This window comes from Lissotriton vulgaris, chromosome 12 (genome assembly GCF_964263255.1).
Source record: "Lissotriton vulgaris chromosome 12, aLisVul1.2, whole genome shotgun sequence".
Lineage (NCBI taxonomy): Eukaryota > Metazoa > Chordata > Amphibia > Caudata > Salamandridae > Lissotriton > Lissotriton vulgaris.
Genome location: NC_141700.1, coordinates 166,868,400 through 166,892,301, shown reverse-complemented (window position 1 = coordinate 166,892,301; position 23,902 = coordinate 166,868,400). Strand labels below are relative to the sequence as shown.

Genomic DNA, 23,902 nt, shown 5'->3' with positions numbered 1-23,902 from the left:
TGGCTGTTAAATAAGAGTATACGCAAAATAAACTGGGATGAAAGTGTGTTTTGCACATGCATTTGACAGTGAAAGTCTTAGCAAATTTCACAAAGTCCTCCCTAGAGCTCATAGAAGGGCGTAACAAAAACCCGCTTTGCACCTTCTGACATATTTTGCTTCTGAGACTGTTCCCGTGACCACATAATAACGTTATTGAAATCAAACCGCTAGCCATACATCTGAATAGAGAGTACCGTAACAAATGAATTGAGTTTGTTTCCCGTTCTCAGTCATGTAGGACCAGACTGGGGACCGAACCCGGCCCTGGCAAACTTCTCGGCCGCCCCTCCACCCCCCTCAGGGGGTGACAGGGGGGTGCTGCTGAGGTGTTGCAGGGGCCGGTTTCAGCCAATCTTGTTACCTGGGGACGATATTGCTGGCCCCCGGTAACAAAAAAATGGCCCCCACCCTAGCAGCCCACCCGGGAAATGCCCAGTGCCCACTACGGCCAGTCCGGCCCTGCAATGATGTAAAGATAGGAAGGAGCCCAGATGTGAGTTCCGCCATGTTTAATTTGGTTTTGTAAGTGTTTTATTCAGTTATTAATGTGTGCAGTCCTCGTGTCCCCTATACCAAGGGCCATATTGATATAGCAAGTTACTCTAGGCGCTACTAAAGCACCATAGATGTCAGAAATGTGAGTCTAACACTATTGTTGTCCCATTAAATGACAGCAGTTTTCTGGCATTTTTTTAAATGCACGCCTAATCCTAGAACCGTTTTAGTCATGAAAAGCATCAGCATGTTTCACTGACAACTGTACACAAGTACAAACACGCCTAATTCCTCACCATAGTGAGCTTCTTCTGCCATTTACTTTCATTTGCTCATCTGATGGAAGGTTTTCAGTCCCCAAGCAACTGATATCTACATTCACCGGACAGCAAACCTACATTAGGGTTAGATTAAAGAAGCATTGGCAAAGCCAATAGGACTTGTGATGTCCGCTAGCTTTTTGTCAATTCTTGTTTTGTCATTGTTTTTTCAAAACTTTATTGTTCAGGAAGCTTCCGGATGTTTGTCAAAAGAAATTAATAAAAATTGCCTAATGGCAAAAATGATCTTGTGTCTCAGAAAAAGTACACATACTAGATAGAGTACTCCGTGGCACTGAAGGGGACTACTTTGTGTGTGGATGTGTTTATTGTGAAAGGGAAGCATTCCATAACACATAGCTGAAGTGGGATGATGCATTTCCCCTTGATGCGTGTTCAAGTGGGTATGAGAAGAATGTCACAACCACAGACAAATATTTGTTGAAAACCCCTATAAGTAACCATGTCATACATATCATTTTAGTAAAATGAAAAGGTTTTAGCTAACAAAGACCTAAAAAAGCCAATCATTCTTCCAGCCTTTAAGAACAAAAGAAGTCAAGCAAGAGGGAAAGAAAGAATGAAAGAAGGCAAAAAAAGACTAAAGAAGGCAATAAAGATCGAAAGAAAGCAAGAAAAAATTTAAGAGGGAAGAGGGAAAAGGGAAGAGGGAAAGAAAGAGAGAAGAGAGAAAGAAACAAAAAGAAGGGGAGCGGAAGAATGACAAGCAAAGAAGGCAAGCAAGAAAGAAGCAAAGACAGCAAGAAGGCAGGAAGGCAAGAATGCAGGAAAGCGGGAAAGAAGGAAAGAAAGAAGAAGGAAAGAAAACAGAAGGAAGGAATGAAAGAAAGAAACAGGAAGGAAAGAAAGAAACAAAGGAAGAAGGAAAGGAAAAATGAAGACAGAAAGAAGGAAATAGAAAAGTGGTACACATTATGTATGTACTGCTAATTAAACCATATAAAGGCTGATTTTCTTCCTGGGCAAAGTTTACTAAAGAACCATGGTGAAATTGAGTCTAGAATAAATGTGTTCTGAAGATTTGCCTGCTTATGAATTCACATGTATAACATTGAAGCATTGTGTTTGAGTACTGCATGCATAATAAGAAAGAGAATAACTTAGTAGTGAAGAGTTTCAAATGCATGCAATCTTTTATGCTGTGAAATACCAAAAGTGAGATTTACAAAGAATACTTCAAACAGAATTTACAACAGTATTGGCAGGAAACAGAAACTGATTAACCATTGCCTTATGCTGTATGTTGTATCGAGTGGAGGCAAAATGTGAATGACACTATAACAGGAGCAGTGGATGAAGAGAAGTAGCTGAAAGCCTCTTCAAATAAGTAAATATATTATACATAAAATGTTAGTAAAAATCAAAAGATCTTGGCTAATGTCAGACCTGAAAAGTATATGAAATTCTTGATGCAAATAGAAAAGCTGCTAATTACTGTCACTGAGAGATGCGGTAATTACCAGATTCACACCACATTAAACGTTCTTGGTGCCCACTGAAGTTTATATCAGATTAGAATTGGACGTGCCTTCACTTAGGCTTCCTAGATGTGCCCCCACATCTGGGTAAGTACTAAACACATTCATACATCTATTATTTACCAAGACGGACCCATATCTAGACAATATTTTTCACAATTCATTCTAGTGAAAGCAGGGGTGGTAAGTCAAGCTGTGGGGTGGGAGCAAGTTTACCCACCCTGGAGGGGGCCCATGATCCATTTCTGCACCCTGTGTAAAGAGGTATGCAGAGTAATAACGAGCAGCCCCATGGGCACCAGATTGGTGGCCTATAGAGTCGGGAACCGCTCCATCACCAAAAACAATGGCAAAGAACTTAGGGGTGCGTCTTGAACAGACTCTTACAATGAACGAGCACGTAACTCACACTGTTGTCTCATGCTTCCATGTGTTGGACCTGCTGAGAAGAGTGTTTCCCTATCTCCCCAATCCCCTGCAAAAGACTCTTATTCAAACCCTGGTGCTGAGCAAATTAGAATATTGTAACGCCTTACTAATCTCGGCTAATGAGCCCTCTCTGAACCACCTTCAGGGGGTACAAAATACTATAGCACGTCTAGTTTTAAACGTCCCTCACAGATCAGCTTCACTCCCTCCCCTACAACAACTACACTGGTTACCTGTGCGGAAATGTGTGAAGTTTAAGATCTACTGCCTGACACACAAGGCAATATGAGGAAATGGACCCACCATTTAAGCATCCAATTTGCTGATGAAGGAATACACCAACAGAAATGATCCCGTCAAAGCCAAAGAGGAGCGGTGCTTGATTTACCCCTGGGTACCGCACTCGCTTTCCTTCTGCTTTTCCAGCATCTGTGGTCTTGCACAGATCCTCTGGCCTCACTTGTTTCTCACAGAAAAGCCAGCTTTGGAGTGTAAAGTGATTGTGTGAGACATAAACTCAGTCTAAACTTGAAAGGAAAGTATAGGCATTGCATGGTACTAGGTTGGTCTCATTACTAACTAACCTAGCGTGCATACAAGAGGCCTTGGGCAGGCGGGTGTTTAGGTGATTTGGGGAAACTGCCAGAGAAATGCTAGGGAGCCTCCCTAAGACAGAGAGGACCCAACTTGGGTCCTATAGGAACCCTGTCTTCTGAAGGATCGCATTTTGAATTGGCGGAGTCTGCAAACCAATTTTGTCTGGAGCTGGTTTCCGTAGCGACTCCCTCATTGCTATGCTACGTTTGTTCAACTAAAGATCCACGTTGTTAAAACTTCACACACGATCAAATGTAACAGAAATGGTGGTATCAGCATAAAGTACCTGGAAGCTGTGTCATGAGCTCAGTTTAAAGAAGATTATACTTAGGGACACTGGAAGGATGCTGCAGGAAAGGGTCAAATTATGAGTCAGGGTTGAAAATTGTGCAGCAAGAAAAGTCAAATTTTGTCGTGTTACGCAGCATATTCTGTGATAGTATTACTTCAATGTTTTCTAATTTTTACACTTATTAACTCTGTCTGGGTGTCGGTTGCACCTCATTACTAATGGTTTAACACCCAAATATAGCAATTAGCAACAGAAGGGTAACCAATTAACCTTTGAAAAGAGCCTTTCACTGCGCAGCAACACGTGTCGCTGTGTTTTAGTAACTTTTTTAACAGTTTCAGCTAGAAACAACATCTTTTTGGGTTAACTTTTGCAGATTATGCAGGAACTTTTGGATTATGTGACAAATACTCCAAATCAATATTCATAAGAAAAACGTTGCAGCTGCACAGTCGCATAATTCCAGTGACCCTGATTATACCACATGATCAAGAGCAGATGAACACATGAAGGTCAGGGGTGTAACAGAAGATCCCTGCAGTCTCTGCAGCGCAGTGCACCCTGAATCCTTCAGGGACCCCCATTCAGCCCAATACCTATGAATGGCTGTGAGATATGGGAGACTAAGGGCAGCCTCTTCACATTTTGCAGGTGTGGCCCATCTTTTTGTGTTACGTCACTGACAAACGTATTTCCGCTGCCAAAATTTCAAGAAACATGGGAGGTGTCTAACACATTTCCAAACAGAAAAGGTGGAATTAGCAAAGGGAGCAAATGCCGAAATTTCGGATTACACTATTTCTAATAGTATGTCGAGCCCTCGCAGATTGGGCTTCAACGGTGAAACGCGTTGGCTGTAGTCAGAGGCGTAGCAAGAGGGGGGACGGGGGAACGGTCCGCCTTAGGCGGCACAAGTTTTGAAAATGGCGGCCTCCCGCACTGGTCTTACATGCATTTGCCTTGGGCAGCAAACGCAAGCAGGATTTACCAGCACCCCCCCACACACTCTTCCATGCAGCCGCCATGGGCGGCAGGGGCAAGAACCGCCACGGGCGGCAAAGTGTGTAGCTACGCCACTGGCTGTAGTCGTCACTGTGGTTAAATTGGTTAGCTATCATGGTGATGCATCTAACTATGCGAAAGAAAAACAATCTTTGCTAGTTTTATTTCTTTAAAGATTTCTCACTCAGTATTCTTTATTGTAGTTCTAAATTTGTCAATATATAGGTTTTGCATATGACTTGAAACACAGGTTGGCAACAGTCTATTGAGGGTGTACTATGTCCCTTGTCCGGATATCCTGTGGTTTAGCCCAGGGCTCTAATTTTCATAATATTTATTTACAAATATGTACAACATACTGAAACAGCTGAAAACCCGACCTTGCACATTGACTCACAGTACAATAACTGGCACGTGGAAATCCTCCCATCAAAAGACAATCAACATTATCTAATTAATACAGAGAGAGTGCACCCAAGATCAATCTCTGTCACCATACTTTTACCAGCAGAAAACCCTGGCTGAGGTGTCTGCCATCAGAGACTTACAGGCTAGCCTTATCTGCAAGATATCCACGCCCACAACGTGGGAAAAACCAATACCTTCATCAACAACATGATATACCATTGGATGCAAAAAATATCACACCATTTTCACAAAAGAAACCTGGATTTTCTTCCATACTTTTCAGAAAGTGATCATTTTAAATAGTAATTTCAAGAGACACATTATATTGGAATCTCCTTATTTCTCTTAAAAACGAACAAGACCGCAACTACAATAGGGATGGAAGCGTGGGACAAACATTTCCTGATGGACACTGCCCATATAGAGGTCAAGCAAGGCCAAATGCATGCTTAAATATCTGTGACCCTAACACATCCATGGTTTCCCTATTGGCTTTGTGTTCCTCTGCCCATCCCCCCCAAGATGTTGCAGTGCTATGCAAAACAAACCCTAAAAACCTCTCACGGTGGAATATACACCACCTACTGTTTCTAAGGGCCACCCAAGATTAATTTTGTGCTGTGCCCCCACCTCCAGTTGAATGACATTTGACATAGTAATATTTGTGTTCAGATGATTTAAAATTGTTCACAATGTCCATTCAATTATATTGTGTTGGCAGTAAATCTCACTCCATGTTCTGAGCTAAGTGTACAAACTTCAAAGTATACAAGAAGAGCAGTTAACCTAACTTACACCCAAGGCCACATCAGGATTAGCCCTGATAAACTTTGTACAAAAGTACTCACCTGTTAATTTGCATTTGTGTAGGGTTAAAAATTCTGCGGGTGCACAGTTTGCATCACAATATGCCTTTGATGCTTTGGAATGGGAAATGATGCGCTAATTGCAGATTTCTCCTGCTTTAAATAGAGGTAGCAAACACCCACGATCAGCGCAAACATCATAATCCAGTTTTGGGCATGAACAAGAGTTTGCGCCTAAAGTGGAATTACTGTACCGCTCAAACAAAGCCATAAGATCCATTGGATAAGTCATCATTACAAATCTACACCCGAAAGCAGTTAAGGGGTAGGCGCAAAAAAAATCAATATAATGAAAGGAGCTCTTTGGACAGCCCTTGCGATGGAACTGCTCCTGAGTCTTATTTGAAGCAGAGTGTTGATTTTAGGCACCATGTGGTTTCTACAGAATGGACCTCTGTACACAATTCTTGCTCAAGCATGGATTTCCAAAGTTGAGACCAGGCACCCTATAAAAGATTCAGTCTGTGCCAATAGTGTGTTCTTTGATGCTGTGGGGTTGTATGAGAAACACCAAACCTAATGCACCTTGAATATTTAGGAGTTCTGACTACCCCGAAAAAGCTTAGGAGCACCTATTGACCGAGTGAAACACATATTATCTGGTCAATACAATAAATTATCTTAAAACCAGTGTCAAAGAAATAATGTTTTTTATAGAATGCTTAGTTTCAGCTTCAAACACAAGTATAAATAAAGCTGCTCACAGCTCAAGGGTGGATTTGTGTGGTTGTGCTGGACTTGGCCTGTATCTTGTCCTTTGTCTATATTTTGGACGTGATCCTTGTGTTGGACTCACATGAGGTTTCCACTTGATCTGTGTGTTGAACTTAATATGTTTTGTTTAAACTGGATATTTGCCTAATATATATGATGGGCAATTGCTCTGCTTTTTCCATTGTCTCTACCTTGAGACGTATTCAATCTTTATACTTCTTATTTCATGATCAATGCTGGTTCGTTACATAACTTTCTACTATCGACCAGTTTGAAGTTTCAGGTTAAAGATTACAGACACTTGAGAAACTTATTGTGGAAGTCCATGCAAAGTGGAGGATGAAGGTATCCAGACATATCGGTGGCCCCAGCCATGCGTGTCCCAATGCCACCCTGGAGCCTGTTTAGGCTCAATGGCCACCTTTGATACCTGGTATAAGAGATGGTCAGCAGGTGTACAGTGAAGCCATGTCTCTCATCCCATAGGTTCCATCAGGGCGTATCACTGGCCGCAGCAGCCCCTTCGGTGCTGGAGGTGCCGGACCCTTGAGGGGCCCTCACACCCTTCAGAGAGGGCCCATTCCGCCCAAACCAAAGAATATCTTAAGATATCGGAGAGGCAGGGGCAGTCTTTCACATTGTACAGGGGGGCCATCATTTTATGTTATGCCACTGGATTCCATGTATTTTCAAAGTGAGGTTGTGAGTTTCCAGATCATCCGGAAAAGCGAATACGGAAAGAGAATGCAGCTACTAGGACCAAGGGCGGAACTTAGTGCTTGAGTGAATGGGAGCCTCCATGTGATGATTTGAGGCTTAGAAATCATCGTTTTGCAAAAATGACAATAAAAGTATAGTGTATCTGTCCCATTCAAACTCTGTTTTTGCATTAAATGCTTTTTATGTATATAGGGAGATATTTCTATTGTAAACATGAACTAGTAGCTCTAGAAGAACTTCTATGACGATGATCTACATCTGCGTTAGACCTGTGTATTTACTATGCACGCGGGCTTGTGTAGCAGCCCTACTGTATCCATCTGAAACAAAGAGACAGCTGAAGTAATGTTGATCACAAATACCCTATTAGAGAACAGAGTGCCAGCTGAGCTGAGTGCTGTGGCTAGATAGCAGACTACATAAACAGTGACATACAAACAAAGTCTTTGGAGGTAGAGAATGTGCTGGGTCCTTGTCAAGTAAAGCCTCCCCAGCTTCGACCAGCTTAGGGTGGGACCAGTCAATGCAAGAGTCGATGTATTGTCAAGTGGCAAGTCGGCTGCCCTGACAGGAAGAGTGTAATAAGACTGTAATGTAACTTTGGATGAAGCATCTACCCCTGAACTTTTGATAACTGTTATTTATTTACTTTTGCTGAATGGCAAGTTACTATGTGAATAAGCTTCTTTCTAAGCATTATGTTTTTAAAAGGAGTGTCCCAAATATTTCAAACCACATTTTAGATTAGAGGTAAAAAAATGTTTTTTTAATTTTAACTCTTGAAACAGTGTTGAGTTTGGTGAGCACAATGTTTTTTTAACATCCTTCAATACCAACTCAGGCAATCCAATCCAAAGAACATGAAACGCCTTTTTTTACAGTATGTGGTGTAAGCATGTGCGGAAAATCCGTTACGCTCGCGGATTTTGCGGATTTTCGGTAAATTCGCAATCCGCGAGATTCGCGAATTTCCCGCAAAATCCGCAAATTCGCACGCAGCGGATTTTTTTTCTTTGCGGTGTAAGTTCGCAATTGCGAACATGTAGGTGCGGCGGGCAGCAACAATCTCGCACTCGCGAAATTACAAAAATTGCAATTCTGCACAAGAAATCTACTAGCAAGCAGCATAGACCTTCTGAAAATGATGATTTTTATCAGAATAACTCCTCAGGTTGACATTTGCCTGCACTTTTTTGGATTTGAGGCCTTTTGATTTTCTTTGGATAACTTTTGGATTAGAAATCAACTTTCTCATATAAGCTTGGTGGGGCATTACAGTTGCTGTAATGCTGTTCTGCAGAAAAACAAGTTTTGCAAAAGTGAAAGCAGGTTCAAAAGTTCAAACTCATCATTAGTAACCGTTCCCTGTAGTGCTTCCTGACAAGGGCCCCTCCAGAGTTCAGTTGCTAGTTGCAACAATTGTATGACCCTGCTCTGACCCTCACAGCAGGCTCATAGAATAGCTACAAGTAGGCCACAAAGGTCCTGGAAAAAAAAACTGCACTGCAACAGAAAGCAAATTACAGATAAGGAAGCAGGTGCCAGACTGGAATTTTAAAACAGTGACACATTAATAAATCAACCCCAAATTAATTCAAGTCAGTTGAAGCAGGCAGGTGTGCTTGCTTTTTCCCCCCATAATCTACAGTGATGATGAACCAGAGGGTGGCATAAGGCATTGATGTACCAGAGGGTGGCATGGGTGAAACAGAAAGTGGCAGAGGTGAAACAGAGGGTGCTGGGAACCTGTGATGATGAACCAGACGTAGAAACAACATAATCGTGACCGTTGTGAGCCGAAATGTAAGTTCGCAATTGCGAACTGTTACAAAACCCTCGCGAACTGTCAGAAATCCTCGCGAACTGGCAGAAATCCTTGCGAACACAAAAAAAAAATCCGCAAATTCGCGAGAATTCGTGGATTTTGCGGATTGCGAGTTCGCAAGTTCGCAAAATTCGCGAACGCCAGATTCGCAAAATTCGCCCATGCTTAATGTGGTGTATACATTTAGGCAGTATGTAATAACCAACAGGGTCGACCCAATAACCTTAAAAATTAGGGTAGTTAAGATGTATCAATTGAATGGTTCAATCCCCCCTCCGAGTGAACCAATCAATTGATACAATATAGTGGTTCACTCCCCCCCCCGTGTGAACCAATCAATTGATACAATATAAATGTAGTGAGTCGGCCTGGTAAGATGAGAGGATTAGAAGTGATCTCCTATATAGCAGATGAATGCAAAGTATGAGCACGCGTTGGTAAGCCCCAATGGCTCATTGACAAAGCGATTGTACCTCTCGGCAGGTGAGGCCTTGTGCACACTCATGACCCTAGTTACAAACCTAGGCTTGATTCACATAGGCTTGAAGCACACGCTTCATTCATCCTTGTAGTGTTGTACTTTTATTTGGTGTATGCTTGTGTCACCTCAAGCTAGAGCTGCAGATTGTCCATGCAGTGGAAAATGTGCAAAAGAACACTTTAAGTATTTGTGCAAAGCAGAAACATTTAAGATGTCCTCTCATTTTCCATGAAGTATGGGTGTTTTGTGTTCTTTCAACCCGCTCCAGACTCTTTTTTAACTCATTTTGAAAGACCCAGAGAATCACCAGTGTTCGTGCAAGTGAGTGAAACTGAAGCAAATTCAGACATTTTGTCTCAATTGTCATCAAGCACCACTTACAACTGGTTCCTTTAGGGAGAAAAGCTTAGGGAGGCAGATAGGTGTGGTGAATGAATTTAACAAGTTGTTACTTTGTTGGCATTCACCAAATGTTGACCACTCCTCTCGCACTCTTCTGGGAACACAGACAAGGTTTCACATATAACTGTGGAATTTTGACAACCACACCAGAAATGTAATAGTCCTGTTACTTTATCAATACAAATGTAATTAATCATTCCATAACGAGAGCACTAGGACCAGCCAACTAATTATCTGTCAAGTGTATGTATGTTATAGTTTAGTAATGGTGCCCGCACCACAGTCCCAGTTTATCATATGGCTAGACCTGCTTTTGACGCCATGCAACACACCTGTTTATTGGTCTGAATCTCTCACTATTAGCTGAAAATAGATATTTAAAAATTGAGGCAAGATTAATTTGAGTGGATTTAGTCTTAGGTACATCAAAAAATGTGAAGTTAATTTTCCATATTTGTTTTACTGTACTCGTACGTGTTCCAATCACACTGAGCATTGAAAAGCAATAGGCTTCATTTCTCCTCTAATATTAAAAGCCTCTTAAAAGAGTGCTAGCAAATGGTTATTACAGCTGGGAATCCGAAGAAATTTTTACCATACGCTTTCTTTAACCCAATCCCACAACTTTCAAATTGCGGTCTATGAAATGCACCTATTTTGCAGCCAGATACATATAAACAGAAAGGTGCATGAAAAGTAATAAGCAACTGTTTGTAAAAGGCAGTATTCTCCATCACTTAGCTACACTTAGCCTTTGATTCTTTTAACGCAAACACATTAAAGTATGAAAGAGACAACAGTTTAAACGGTCTCATTTGCCTTTTGAAATCTCTCCAGGTCATTTGTGGGTCCTGCGGCACATGCCACAGCCCTTCTTTCAGACCCTGGTGAAAGCAGGCCAGCTGCCCATCGGCAGCTCCTCCGCTGAGGTGGAGGAGCGTTGCCTCACTGCTTTGCAGCAGTGAAATAAAGGAAATATAAAATTATAACTACAGCCTGCATGGAGAACAGGCCCAGACTCCCGTTCCCTGGCTGGGAGGCGATCCACGGCGCTCTGACCAATCATAACGGATTGGCTCAGGGAAGCCTGGTGCTTCCTGTTTTGGCCGCAGGGGAGAGACAGTGAAGGAGAGACGGAGGAGAGATCAGGTACTTTTTTTAACAACTTAGCTGTGGCCGTTATTTCGGCGCAGTGCTGGGCGTTCCAAAGAGTGGGCGGGGCCACGACGGCCGTTGAACTTTCGCAGCACCAGCCAGGTAGTCTTTCGAACGTTCAGCGGCCGACGGCAGCAGCTATGAGGTTAAATGATTTTTTAAACCTCCTTACGCCCCCGCCCGCACCCCTGAGCCATGCCAGCCGCCACTGCATCAGCCAGCACTCCAGCAGGGACAGGGAGCTATTGGCAAACGGAAGCAGTTTTCAGTCCATCAACCCTGTTCGGCGATGAGGGTTTGCCCAAGCACGTGACCTACTGGCTCGCGGTGCAGCAGCATGATAGCGTCAGTAATTAAATAAAAACAAATGTTTAGCGTCCATTTCAAACATCTCGGTAATTCACTTAGACTGTCAAGACAGTGTCAAGACAGGCGGCTCACAGGTGATTAATTAGAAAATGCATTGTAAATCCATGGGCAGAAAATTGCCCTACTCAATGGCCTTAGAGGTGTCAAATCCATTTATTGTTTATTTCATAAATCTAAGTTTTGAAAAGGTTTTTTTTTATTATCAGCCTCATCACACTCTCGCACTTGAACTGTTATGCAAAGACCATCAATCTCCAAGAACACACTCACAGCAAAAGGACTCAGACTAGTTAATCTTGTTTCCATCCCTAGTACTTTTTGACCACGTATTTTAGTCACCAAACTAACAATATGTATTTGAATGGTTAAATTTGAAACATATCAGTGGCTTTTCAGCTGAAGTATTTTTACAGGACAATGTTTGAACCTGATTTGTTCATCCGTCTCTTTCTTTGCGAATGCGTCCAATTTTCTAAAGTGCACTTTTGGTCATCTGAGCCAGAGCATGACTTTTCTAGAAAACTACTCTGCCCCTCCAACCTTCTTACCCTTGTTTCAGGCTTGTTCTCAATCATGGGCAATCTAGGCCTCTGCAGCAAGTAGCAGCATAGCTCCATTTGCCATTGTTTTTCTGTCTTTCTCTTCCAGTTTCCTTTCCCCTTTTGTGCGTTTTCTCTCCTGTTCTGGATCAAAGTCTAATGGTGAAAATAAGTGCTGGTTCACTAAATTGAGTGCTGGTGGGCCCTAACTGCAACCACTGGCTCAAATTAAGCTCTGGACACACTTCAGCATTTGCTGCTGTGAGCACTTTCCTCACCTCTAGTAAGACTTTGTGTCTCTCCCGTTGCTCCCTTCTCTGTTCTCCCAACCTATGACTGCCACTCCTATCCACAGTTAGGTCAACCAATGGCACAACTGCTTCCCAATCCTGCCAGTGCCACACAACGTTGGCCTAACTTGCAGCATCAGAGGAGCCATAATAACCTCAACAATCAAAACATTTGTGATGTATCAAACCGTGCAAGTTACGCAACTCAAGCCCAGATACTGCACTTTTGTCAGCTTCCAGCGTCCTTAACTTGTTCCATTGGCTTCCAGTTACGAAAAGAATCCGCTTCAAAGATTTATGCATGCACCACTGCATCTTAAAGAAACAGGGCCCCAGCTACCTTCACTCTTTAGTTCAAAAATATGTTCCTACTCGCAATCTCAGATCCTCTGATGCCAATCTGACAATTGTGCCTATGGTAAGGAGGGCTAGAATGACAGCTATGTTTGTTGCCTATATAGCGCCCAAACTATGGAACTCCCCCTTGCAAGGGTTCTCAGAGACTCCCCCTCGGAAACTGACTTTAGGAAGAAATTTAAAACGTGCATCTTTAGCAATTTATTTCAAATGTAATTAACTTTATTTAGGACATTCCCTTTTGCTATCTAAGAATCTTTACTATTTTTCTCCAATGAAAATTTAGGGTCCAACGTGGTAACACACCGTCCTGGGTAATTATGCGCTTTATAAATGATATTATAGATCTTATATTTGTTAGAGTCTCTAAAACCGACATGTTTCTTAAAAGAATGACACAGCATGGACATTCTATTTACTATGAGTGATATATATGTATGTGCAAACTCTCTAGGTTTCTACTGTACACCAGCTTCCGAGAGTACATTTTGTCTCTACAATTTTGCTACCCCATAAAAATCAAAGCCTAAAGAAGTGATTTTTGGTAGTTCAGTGACACTGCAACACTACAAGGTTCCTGTGTTTTCAAGGCAATACTTCTTACAAGAATTGACAGATTTTAAGTTGCTGAGGCCCAGGAGAATTGGCCTTACACTGTCTCACTCAGTCTGCAGTTGTGGGAGAAGAAAGGCAGTTTCAAGACAAGAGATATTCTATTTGGTGGATAGGGCAGACTAAAGTGCCAGGCGAATGGAGGGAGGAAAGAGAAGGTGCATGTAAATGGCTTTGGATAGAAAAGAAACTTAGAAGGCTCTTCACAAAAGTAAATCTACATGTGTAGATTTACTACAAGTACATTTATTCTTACACTTTTTAGTAACTTCACTACTTTTGGCTATTCACCATTTTCAAATGTAAGGTTACTCAAGAGTGTAGAGTTACATGTTCCCCAACCAAACTATGGGTTGGAGTCAGTAAAAACTGTAATGTTACTACTAGGGCTGACTTAATTACCACATTTAATGTTCAGCACATTTGTGAGACCTCGGTATTTCAGGAGGAGATCTCTGTAGGATAAAGTTTATTAAACTTTTAATCAAAATGAGGAAAAATATTTTACCTTACATTTTGATGTTACTTCATTTTAAATATTTGCTTTAAATGTATTAAAAGGCTATAGCATTAATAACTTAATTTTAGATTAAAAATATAATTATTTTGAATATATTAAATTAAAATAAAATGTTTTATGAAGTTTAAATTAGGATCAAATTTCCCAAAAAGTAAACAATTTACATTATGCATTAAACATTATTAAAAGAAATGCATAGCACTTACAGCAATATAATTACTTTTAATATCAATTAATTCTAAGTAAATTTTTAAAATAAAAAAGTTAGTACAATATTTAAAAATCAAACACATGTTTTATTTATCGATGTTTTTAACATTAAATTAAATGTATTTACATGTTATGTAGTTTAAAGAATTTAATAATTTTAACATTGCATTCTACGGGGTTTGTGAATAGCAATGGGATTACTCTTTTATGGGTGTGCATGTCCTTTCCTAAACTCCTTCCTAGTTCTCTCTAAATCCCTCCTGACTCATAACTTAACCCCTCTCCTTCGATAGTAAGTATTCCCTATTTTTCAGTCACTCCCCTAAGTACCTCTCACATTTACTACTAAAACCTATACTTATACATTCTGAGTTCTCATCAGTTGGGGTGGGGAAGCCCACACATAAAAGATAGGAGAGGTGGGGGCATAGACCTCCACATGTAGGTTTGTGAATAGCATATTGTACTAAGTTAGTAGTACTACTAGATGTACTACAGATGCTGTTTGAGAATATGTCCCTTATTTGCCATATGTGTGGCGCAAGGAGTCAGGGACTAAACTACTCTGTCCATGATTGTCACAGTCTTTAATATAACTCCTGACCCTGAAGAGCTTATGGTTCCACATGAGCATAGGTCTATTGACACCAACCCAAAGATGGCCTATACATGGAGCAGCAGCACCATGACCTAAGGCCTGTAATGGCTGAGTACGGGCCAGAGGTTGATGGCATGAAAATGAGAATCCCGCCAACTGGGGCACTTGGACACTCACTCACTTTGATGAGGGGAAAGATGGATTATCTATGGGTAAATTGAAAATTAGATGTTTGTGATGCACTAAAGATGCCTAAATAATGTAGTGTTAGCCATACCAAGTATATTGACAACTCAAGCTCTACTCAGACTGTAAGAACTAAATAGCAAACAACTAATAAGATATTAGCTTGTGCTATCAAGTATATAAATATATACTCTATTTATCACTAGACATGTGTACTTTATTATCTAGCCTAAACAATATAACTTAACCTAGTAAAATATTGACAGGTGCATGAGAGTGCGCAAGCGGGGAGGTAATGCACTAGCTACCAATGAATACAACAGAATACATAAAAGCATGCGTAATATGCCGAAAGTTTCAATGCACTCAAATTTAACAAAAGTCTTTCGCAATGCAATCCAAAATACTGAATAGCTACATCGGTGCCGCCTAACTAAATTAAAATATATAGTGCTAAATGTTTTGTGGAGAGTGGAAACTTCCACTGTATTGGGCACCACTGGCAGGCAAGTGACGAGCAGCAATTCTTCCAGATCTAACCCCATCCAACCAGTCTGTTGGAGATCCAGGTCAATTGAGCAGTCATAATCCGCTAAACAAGAGGCCTTCAAATGTTTTTGCTCTGAGCCCACCCCTAAGCAAAAGGTTTGAAGTTGGTCCACCCCTCCAAAACATTATGCCAAGGAATAACGAAGCCGGTGTGTTATGGATGTGCAGAGGGGCGGGTTTTACCATATCATTTCAGGGATACTTTTTCTGTATTTCATAACTCATACAAAAAAGTAAGACTTATGAAAGAGTAAATGCATCATACGAGAAAATAAATTTATTTAAAAAACAATGATCACCAGAATTGGGTATTATGAGGCCCTCACTCTCCTGTGCCCTAATTCAATAGTACTTGCTGCAGAAATGATAGCTGCAGCTCTGAGCTGCAGGCAGTCTCCACTGCTTTTTCTCTCCACCCAATCATGACTGGCCAACACGCCAATCTTGACAAGCTCTCTCTCTCGTTCAGAAAAAAAAATAACGCCCATGTTACCCCCTCTGTGCAGCAAGGATGCCCTCAGCCTCATTGCTAGCAAGGAAAATATGCCCCATGATCCTTTTGACAGTCATCATTGAAATGCAGTGGGCCGCTCACACGTCTGGCCTCCAGTGCCACTGCACCTGCTTCACTAATAATAGTCACATCCATGGGAAAAGGGAAAAGGGAAAAGGGCTGGCTTCTCTGCCCTTTGTTAAAAGCATAAGTCGAAACATGCCCCATCGAACAACAACCCACCTTCTTGCTGAGGCCCAAAGTAAGGTGTTTTCTATGCTTCATTTTCCCCTCCCTTCAGCCATTGCTATGAAGCTGAGGTTCCCTGTGCAGCAAGGGTGGCCTGGGCCCCAATGCAAGCTAAGAAATTGGGCTCTCAGACAGCCTAATTGGGGTGCGGTGTCCTCTCATACCACTGGCCCCAGAGCCACTGCACCTGCTGCACAATTGGTAGTGATGGATCTTTTAAATAAAAAATAAAAAACCCTTATCTTCCATCCTCCCATGTGGCATCTCTCTGAGGAAGCTCGCCCTGTCCAGTTGTCCATTTGTCAGCAAAAGAATTAGAACCCACGTTTGGGCCATCTCTCTGAAGCTATCCATGGATCTCTCTCTCTTCAGATATCTCCTGGACTAATGCTCTGAGGACCCTGGGGTCCAGGTGATCGAGGCTCTGCATCTGAATGCAACCCTGCTGATCACCTCCCAGGCACCCCCTTGAATCACCTGAAACCACATCTGATTCTGAATGCCAACAAAGGTTGAAGAGGGTGTTATCTATGGGGATTGTGCCCATGCTTTTTTACTTTACAACCACAGTTCCTGTACATTTTTGTTTAAAAAGCACATCTGCCCTGACGGGTTGATCCTGAGCTTACCATGCCTCTGGCTGATAGCAAAAGGCAGGAGTAGGTGGAGGTCGCCTTTGCTGTGAATACCAGGGAGATACAGAAAGCTAAAAAGAAACAAGCCACCAGGGTGCCTGCTATCTGAAGGAAATATAAATATGTGCAACTGTTTAATCACCAAATGCAAAGGCTGCTTGGGGGCTTTAAATCTAGAGAAGTGTGGCTCAATGATGGGAGAAGTGTGGCTCAATGATGGGAGAAGTGTGGCTCAATGATGGGAGAAGTGTGGCTCAATGATGGGAGAAGTGTGGCTCAATGATGGGAGAAGTGTGGCTCAATGATTAGAGCGGCAGACCCTGATGCAGAGGTCTGGCCCGGGACCAGGGTTCAATTCCCGCCTCGGTGGTTCTTGGGCTCAAAAATTCCACGGACCTGATAATTCTCGCCTCGGTGCCTATTTCAATCATGGAGTCCCACTCTGCAACTCTGGGCAATAGCTTGCTTAATCTCCACAACGGCCCCCACAACGCTAAGGATGCCTGGCCTCCACCTTGGGGTGCCCAGGAGTGGACGCCTCACAGGGAAAGCCAGGAAGGGTTCCACAGCGGTATTCGTACAAGCGCCATGAGACCCTTGTGGGTGAGTAGTGCGCTATACAAGTATCAATTTACAATTACAATTTAAATCTACAACGGTATTTCAAGCTTCATGTGGAAAAGATGTATTCTTTTTGAGAGGTAATGTAAGGGCGTTATCGGGGCAGTTCTGGTGTGTGTGCTTTTTAATGGGCACTTGTAAAAATTTGTGCACCAGACACAGTTGAAATATGTATTACTAAAATGTATATTTTGAAAACACCTGTCTTATCTTAAACACTAAGAGCGTGATTAAGAATTTGGTAGACAAGTTCTTCAGTTACTAACTCAATGGAGTACCCTACCTGCCAAACTCTTGGTCTGCCGTAGGGGCCCTTCAGTATTCTGTCAATGGATCACCCGTTGGCTCCATCGATGGAATATTTCCTGCAACAGCCAACATAGTAGGGGCAGTCAGAAAAACGTCATAGGACCGTCCGTCCATCTTATTTAGGGTGGATGGTGTAATGCCTTTTTTTTGCTCTGAGCATTACCACAAGGAAAAAGATGGCAATGAGGAAACAACAATAATTAACTCCACCCTTGAGAGAAAACTCCTGTAATATGGGAGGTCATTAGTTATTTTGTTTTTGGGAGAAAAAAAAGGTTTGTTGTAAGGCCATCTAAGCGAATGGCAGCTGTATACCAAACTCGACACCGACCCCAAAACCACACTCAGAGGCACACTCCTCTACCGACCTCCAGGACCCCGTGCACAATTCAGCGACGTTATCACTGACTTTATCACCCCACACGCCCTCCCTTCCGAGGAATACATTCTGCTGGGAGACCTCAACTTTCACCTAGAAAAGAGCAATGACAGCAACGCCACCTCCCTTCTGGACAATCTCGCCAACCTCGGACTCAAACAACTTGTCACTACGCCCACCCACATCGCTGGGCACACACTCGACCCTATCTTCACCTCCAGCAAACATGTCTCCTTCAGTCACACCACTACTCTCCATTGGACGGACCACAGCTGCGTGCACTTTATCTACAAAAAGACCACAACTCACAACCATCCTGAACCTACTATGCGAAGAAACTGGAACAAAATCACCATCGACCAGATCTCCTCATCGCTTCTCCAAAACCCCCCTGCCCACTCCTCAAACCCCGACCAAGCAGCCATTAACCTCTCCCAATGGCTATCCAACAGCGCCGACATCCTAGCACCGCTGAAAAAACGTCAAATCAAACTAGGCAGCAAAAACGCATCCTGGTTCAACGATGATCTTAAGAAATCCAAGAAACTCTGTCGCTCCCTCGAAAAGGCCTGGAAAAAAGACCCAAAATCCAGCACCAGGGACGCCTTCAAGAACGCCACCCGCATACACCACCAACTTATCCGATCTGCCAAGAAAGCTGCATTCAAAGACCGACTAGACAACAACGCCCACAACAGCAAGGAATTATTCAACATTGTCAAAGAATTTACCAACCCCTCAGCCAACTCCAATGACATTACCCCTTCTCAAGCCCTCTGCGACTCCCTAGCTTCGTTCTTCCACAACAAAATCGCAGACATCCACAACAGCTTCGACAACCGACCCGGAGACCAACCCACCCAACCTTCTGCAGAACCTTCACCCCCCTTGAATATCATTAATGACTGGGACCCAATCTCCACTGAGGACACCATCCGCCTGATGAACTCCATCCATTCAGGATCCCCAACAGACCCATGCCCTCACCACATCTTCAACAAAGCAGACTCCATCATAGCACCGCACCTTCGAGACGTCATCAACTGCTCCCTCAACTCCGCCACCTTCCCGGAAAGCTGGAAACACGCAGAACTTAGCGCCCTTCTGAAAAAACCCACAGCGGACCCCACCGAACTCAAAAACTACCGCCCCATCTCGCTCCTTCCATGCCCAGCCAAAGTCATCGAGAAAGCTGTCAACAACCAGCTCGCCGCCTTCCTCGAACCAACAAATGCCTTGACTCCTCACAGTCCGGCTTCCGAGCCAAACACAGCACGGAGACCACTCTCATCGCAGCGACAGACGACATTCGAACTCTCCTGGACAATGGAGACACAGTCGCCCTCATCCTCCTCGACCTCTCCGCAGCCTTCGACACAGTCTGCCATAGCACCCTTCTACAGCACCTCAGAAACATCGGAATCCAAGGAAAAGCACTGGAATGGATCACCTCGTTCCTCACCGGAAGAACCCAGAGAGTCCGCCTCCCACCATTCAACTCAGAGGCCACTGAAGTCATCTGCGGCGTACCCCAAGGGTCCTCACTCAGTCCCACCCTCTTCAACGTATACATGAGCCCCCTCGCGGCCATCGCACACCAACACAACCTCAACATCATCTCCTACGCGGATGACACTCAACTGATCCTATCACTCACCAAAGACCCTAACACCGCCAAAACTAACCTACATGAAGGAATGAAAGAAGTAGCCGAGTGGATGAAGCACAGCCGTCTGAAACTGAACTCAGACAAAACAGAAGACCTTATCTTAGGCACCTCCCCCTCCGCCTGGGACGACTCTTGGTGGCCAGAGGCCCTTGGAAAAGCACCCATCCCGACGGACCACGCACGGAACCTGGGCGTCATCCTGGACTCCTCTCTCTCTATGAACAGACAAGTCAACGCCGTTTCATCATCTTGCTTCAACATTCTCCGCATGCTCAAAAAAACATTTCGCTGGATCCCCACCGAAACCAGAAAAACGGTCACCCATGCACTGGTTACAAGCCGCCTGGACTACGGAAACACCCTATACGCCGGTATCACCGCAAAACTCCAGAATAAACTCCAACGCATCCAGAACGCATCAGCCAGACTCATTCTAGACATCCCGCGTAAAGACCACATCTCTAGTCACCTGAAAAACCTCCACTGGCTCCCTGTCAATAAGAGGATCACTTTCCGACTCCTAACCCACGCGCACAAAGCACTTTATGAAATTGGACCCGAATGCCTCAACACACGTCTTTCCTTCTACACCCCCTCCCGTCAGCTATGATCCTCCAACCAAGCCCTTGCTACCGTACCTCGCATCAATAAAACCACCATGGGAGGTAGATCCTTTCCCTACCTCGCAGCTAAAACCTGGAACTCACTCCCCACTCACCTTCGTCTCACTCAGAACCATCTAGCATTCAGAAAGCAACTTAAAACTTGGATATTCGACAAATAACTCCCCACCCTCCTTCAAGCGCCTTGAGACCCTCCGGGTATGTAGCGCGCTATACAAATCTGTTGACTTGACTTGACTTGACTGAATTTGGCAGGTAGAGTATCCTAACTTCAACTTACACCAAACTAAAAATCAGGTCCTACATCATTTTGCATATATATTTCGAAAGCACTTGTTTTATCTTAAAAGCGAAATCATTTTGCAGCAGCCTAATTTATACTATGTGTAATACAATATAACAATAATGACTTGCACAGGCTGGGACCTTGCAGAACTGTACAAAAGGCATTTTTGTCCCACTGCCTAAACTAGAAATCAAGACGTGTGCAGTGATGGCATCAACCAAGTGAGGTTCGTAACACAGAGCGCATTTCCCACTGATTACTGTAACTTACATTTATTTTTCCTTTAAGGTGCATGTGTAATTTTATATGCTGTTAACTGGAGGATTATTTTGTTCTTTTAAGCAATGTTCTTGTCTCCACTCCATGGCACTTAGGATCGCAGTTTCCATAACTTTTTTTAAACACTACTACCACACTGCATGTAAATGAGGACAGTCTGGAAATGCAGCAAATAAACAAGGTTGTGTTTCGAGGGAATCCTTATTTACAAGTTCTCAGGCATTTGCCCCCCTCCCCCGGGAATACAGCACAGACCCCAATGGGGGTGCGCCAGTGGCGTAGCAAAGGGGAGGCGGTTCAGCCCGTGCAGCACCAGTTTTGGGAGCGGCAGCCTCCCTCCCCGCTCTTACCTGTGGCTGTCACGGGGCGGTAAAGGCAGAAATCGCCAGCACCCCCCCCCCCCCCCCCCACTATCTCCTGCCCCCACACACCCCCTGCTCTCTAATGCACCTGCTGCGGGGCGGCAAATGCAGGGACCGCTGATTAATGATGTAAAATCTTTATTCACGTTAGCATACCCTTGGCAGAGCATGTTGGTTTTAGATAATTATATTTTTTGCAATTTGTCACCCTTCAAAAATGTCACATCACATCAAGAGTCAAAAAGACTGAAAAGTGTAACATCATCAAAATGTGTTAAAACCTCTTGGCTTAAATGACAGTGAAGCATGTTTTTTAGGTTATAACCCCATAAACTAATGTCTGCCTCTTTCTCCCGCTTGCTTTTCTTGCTGACCACAGTAATGTCGACACCAAGGAGCTGTGTGGTGAGTGCCTTTTGCTTTCTACTCATTGGTAATAAATCCATCCTTCGTGTTTTGTGTTTGCGATGAATGAAAGAGATTGATCGCATATAGCTCTTGCGCGAAACACGGTCCTGGCGCCCTGCTCCACCCAGAGCCACAGAGAGGCCTTGGCAGCGGGTGTGCCACATCCATCAAATCCTGGCTGCTTTATTGGCTGTAAGTAGTGGGCAAAGGCTATTGGTGGTGGCCATTTTGCTGAGTTATGCGAGTTTATGATGCTGAATGTGCAACACCCCCAGTTGCGGCACCGTCAACCCCCCCACACAGAAAGAGCTGAACAGGAGCAGTAGACCAGAATCACAACATTCATTTAACACTTGCTCTTGTGCCAATATACATTTGAAAATGCACAAGTAAAGATTTTGGAACGGTTCTCATGGTGTTCATTGACATAGGGCATACAACACAGCGCGTGGTGGCGCATACGCATGCACAAATGACACATTTGACAGAGCCAAAGGGCGTAGGCTAAGAGGAAAGAGGTAAACTTGACAGACTGGTGGAGACCAAAACAATTTTTCATGTGCTCATACGTATGTATTTGGATATGAGCAAGTGGAAAATTCGGTATGGTTTAGATTCATAAAGGGCCGGCTTCAGTACCAATAGTGGCGTCTGGTGCATTTTAAAAGTGGTACGGCAGAATGCTTTGAGTTGAATATAAAGTATGCGCTTACTTAAATCAAACATGAGGGAGTGCTGCAGGAGGGGTTTTGCCGCACAAGAACGTTAGAAATAATTGTTGCAAACACAAAGAGATGATGGACGGAGTGCTGAAACTTTTCAAACACTCACCCCAATCACAGTTCTGGGTTGAATCCATCATCATTCTTTAGCTCACTTTGCCACCCCAGTTCAGACACAGCTATATGCAATCCGTTTTGACCCTGTGTCTCATGGGAACAGTCCAGCCCGAACTGCCAAGCCATGTCTTCCCTGGACCAGAAACAAGCATCCCGAGACCGGTTTCGGGCTAACAGCCATCTTCAGCCAGGCTAGCTTGAATCCAGTGGCAAAAAATTGGTGCAAATGATTTATTTCAGCATAACTTTAAAGCAAGCTTGCTACATTAAAAACAAAAATAAATCAAAGGGGCTATTGGCATCACAAAACTCACCACTCTCCCTCCACACATCACTTAACCTGCACTCCCAGATGTTCACCTCTTCTCACCCTACACTCACGCAAGCATAGCATTCACCCTGCACTCACATGGCCAACCCCCCTTCATCCAGTGCATTCACACCCCTCACCGCGCACTCATGAAGGCATACTACAGTCGCACAACTCACTCTGCGATCACACAGTCACACCATTCACAACACTCACACAGGTACACCATCCACCCTGCATGCGCACTGGGACCCCAGGCTGCAGTAGCACCAAAACCTCAAACTAACCTCAAGAGAAAGCTGTTTAAAGGCAAATGACTTTAGGGAACAAAAAAAGGATGCTATGCGAAGTAAACAAAACGGGACCTTTACTAGATTCCTGATCAAAAAAGGTTTCGATTTTATGAACATTTTGACTACCAGCATTTTTTGGGATGCCCATTTTGTTTGTGTGGGTGGCTCTCAGCAATTGAGATTAGATTTACATAATTAGTAGATTACAGCTAGCCAATGAATACAACAAAAAATCTGACGCTCTAGACAAACTTTGTTCGCATTTGGTTTGCATTTCATTTTGAAAACAGATGCAGAAGCCTTTCTGAAAGTGTGCCATTTTCAGCAAATGACTCACCTTTTAATTACATTTCCAACATAGCATTTTAAATATTTGAACAATTAAATATGCATGAGACTGTGCAAACTCACAACGCAAACTTGCTATGAAGCATATATATGAGCCTCAAAGAGAGCACAGCAGAAGCAGGGTTTGGAGGGATTATAGTGATCCAGCGCTCCTAATGAAAAACTGTCTCACAAACGCTTCTCATCTCCACAATACTCACCATTAATCATAAATCACTACCTAGGCCCATAAACTGAGGAGACAATTTTTGAGTGACTGAATCATGTGACCTAATTAAAACACTCTGTTCAAAAACTATTTACAATATTATATACAACTTCA

The 23,902-nt window shown here is 43.3% G+C and overlaps 1 protein-coding gene across 1 annotated transcript in view; it reads left to right on the top strand.

Annotated features, from left to right (window-relative positions):
- The window catches only part of LOC147673771 (N-terminal EF-hand calcium-binding protein 2-like), a 565,615-nt gene that overhangs the window by 456,715 nt on the left and 84,998 nt on the right, over positions 1 to 23,902 (top strand). The window contains exon 4 of the mRNA XM_086945528.1: positions 21,762 to 21,787. Within this exon, the coding sequence (XP_086801654.1) occupies positions 21,762 to 21,787 (26 nt within the window). The remainder of the gene's footprint in view (positions 1 to 21,761; positions 21,788 to 23,902) is intronic.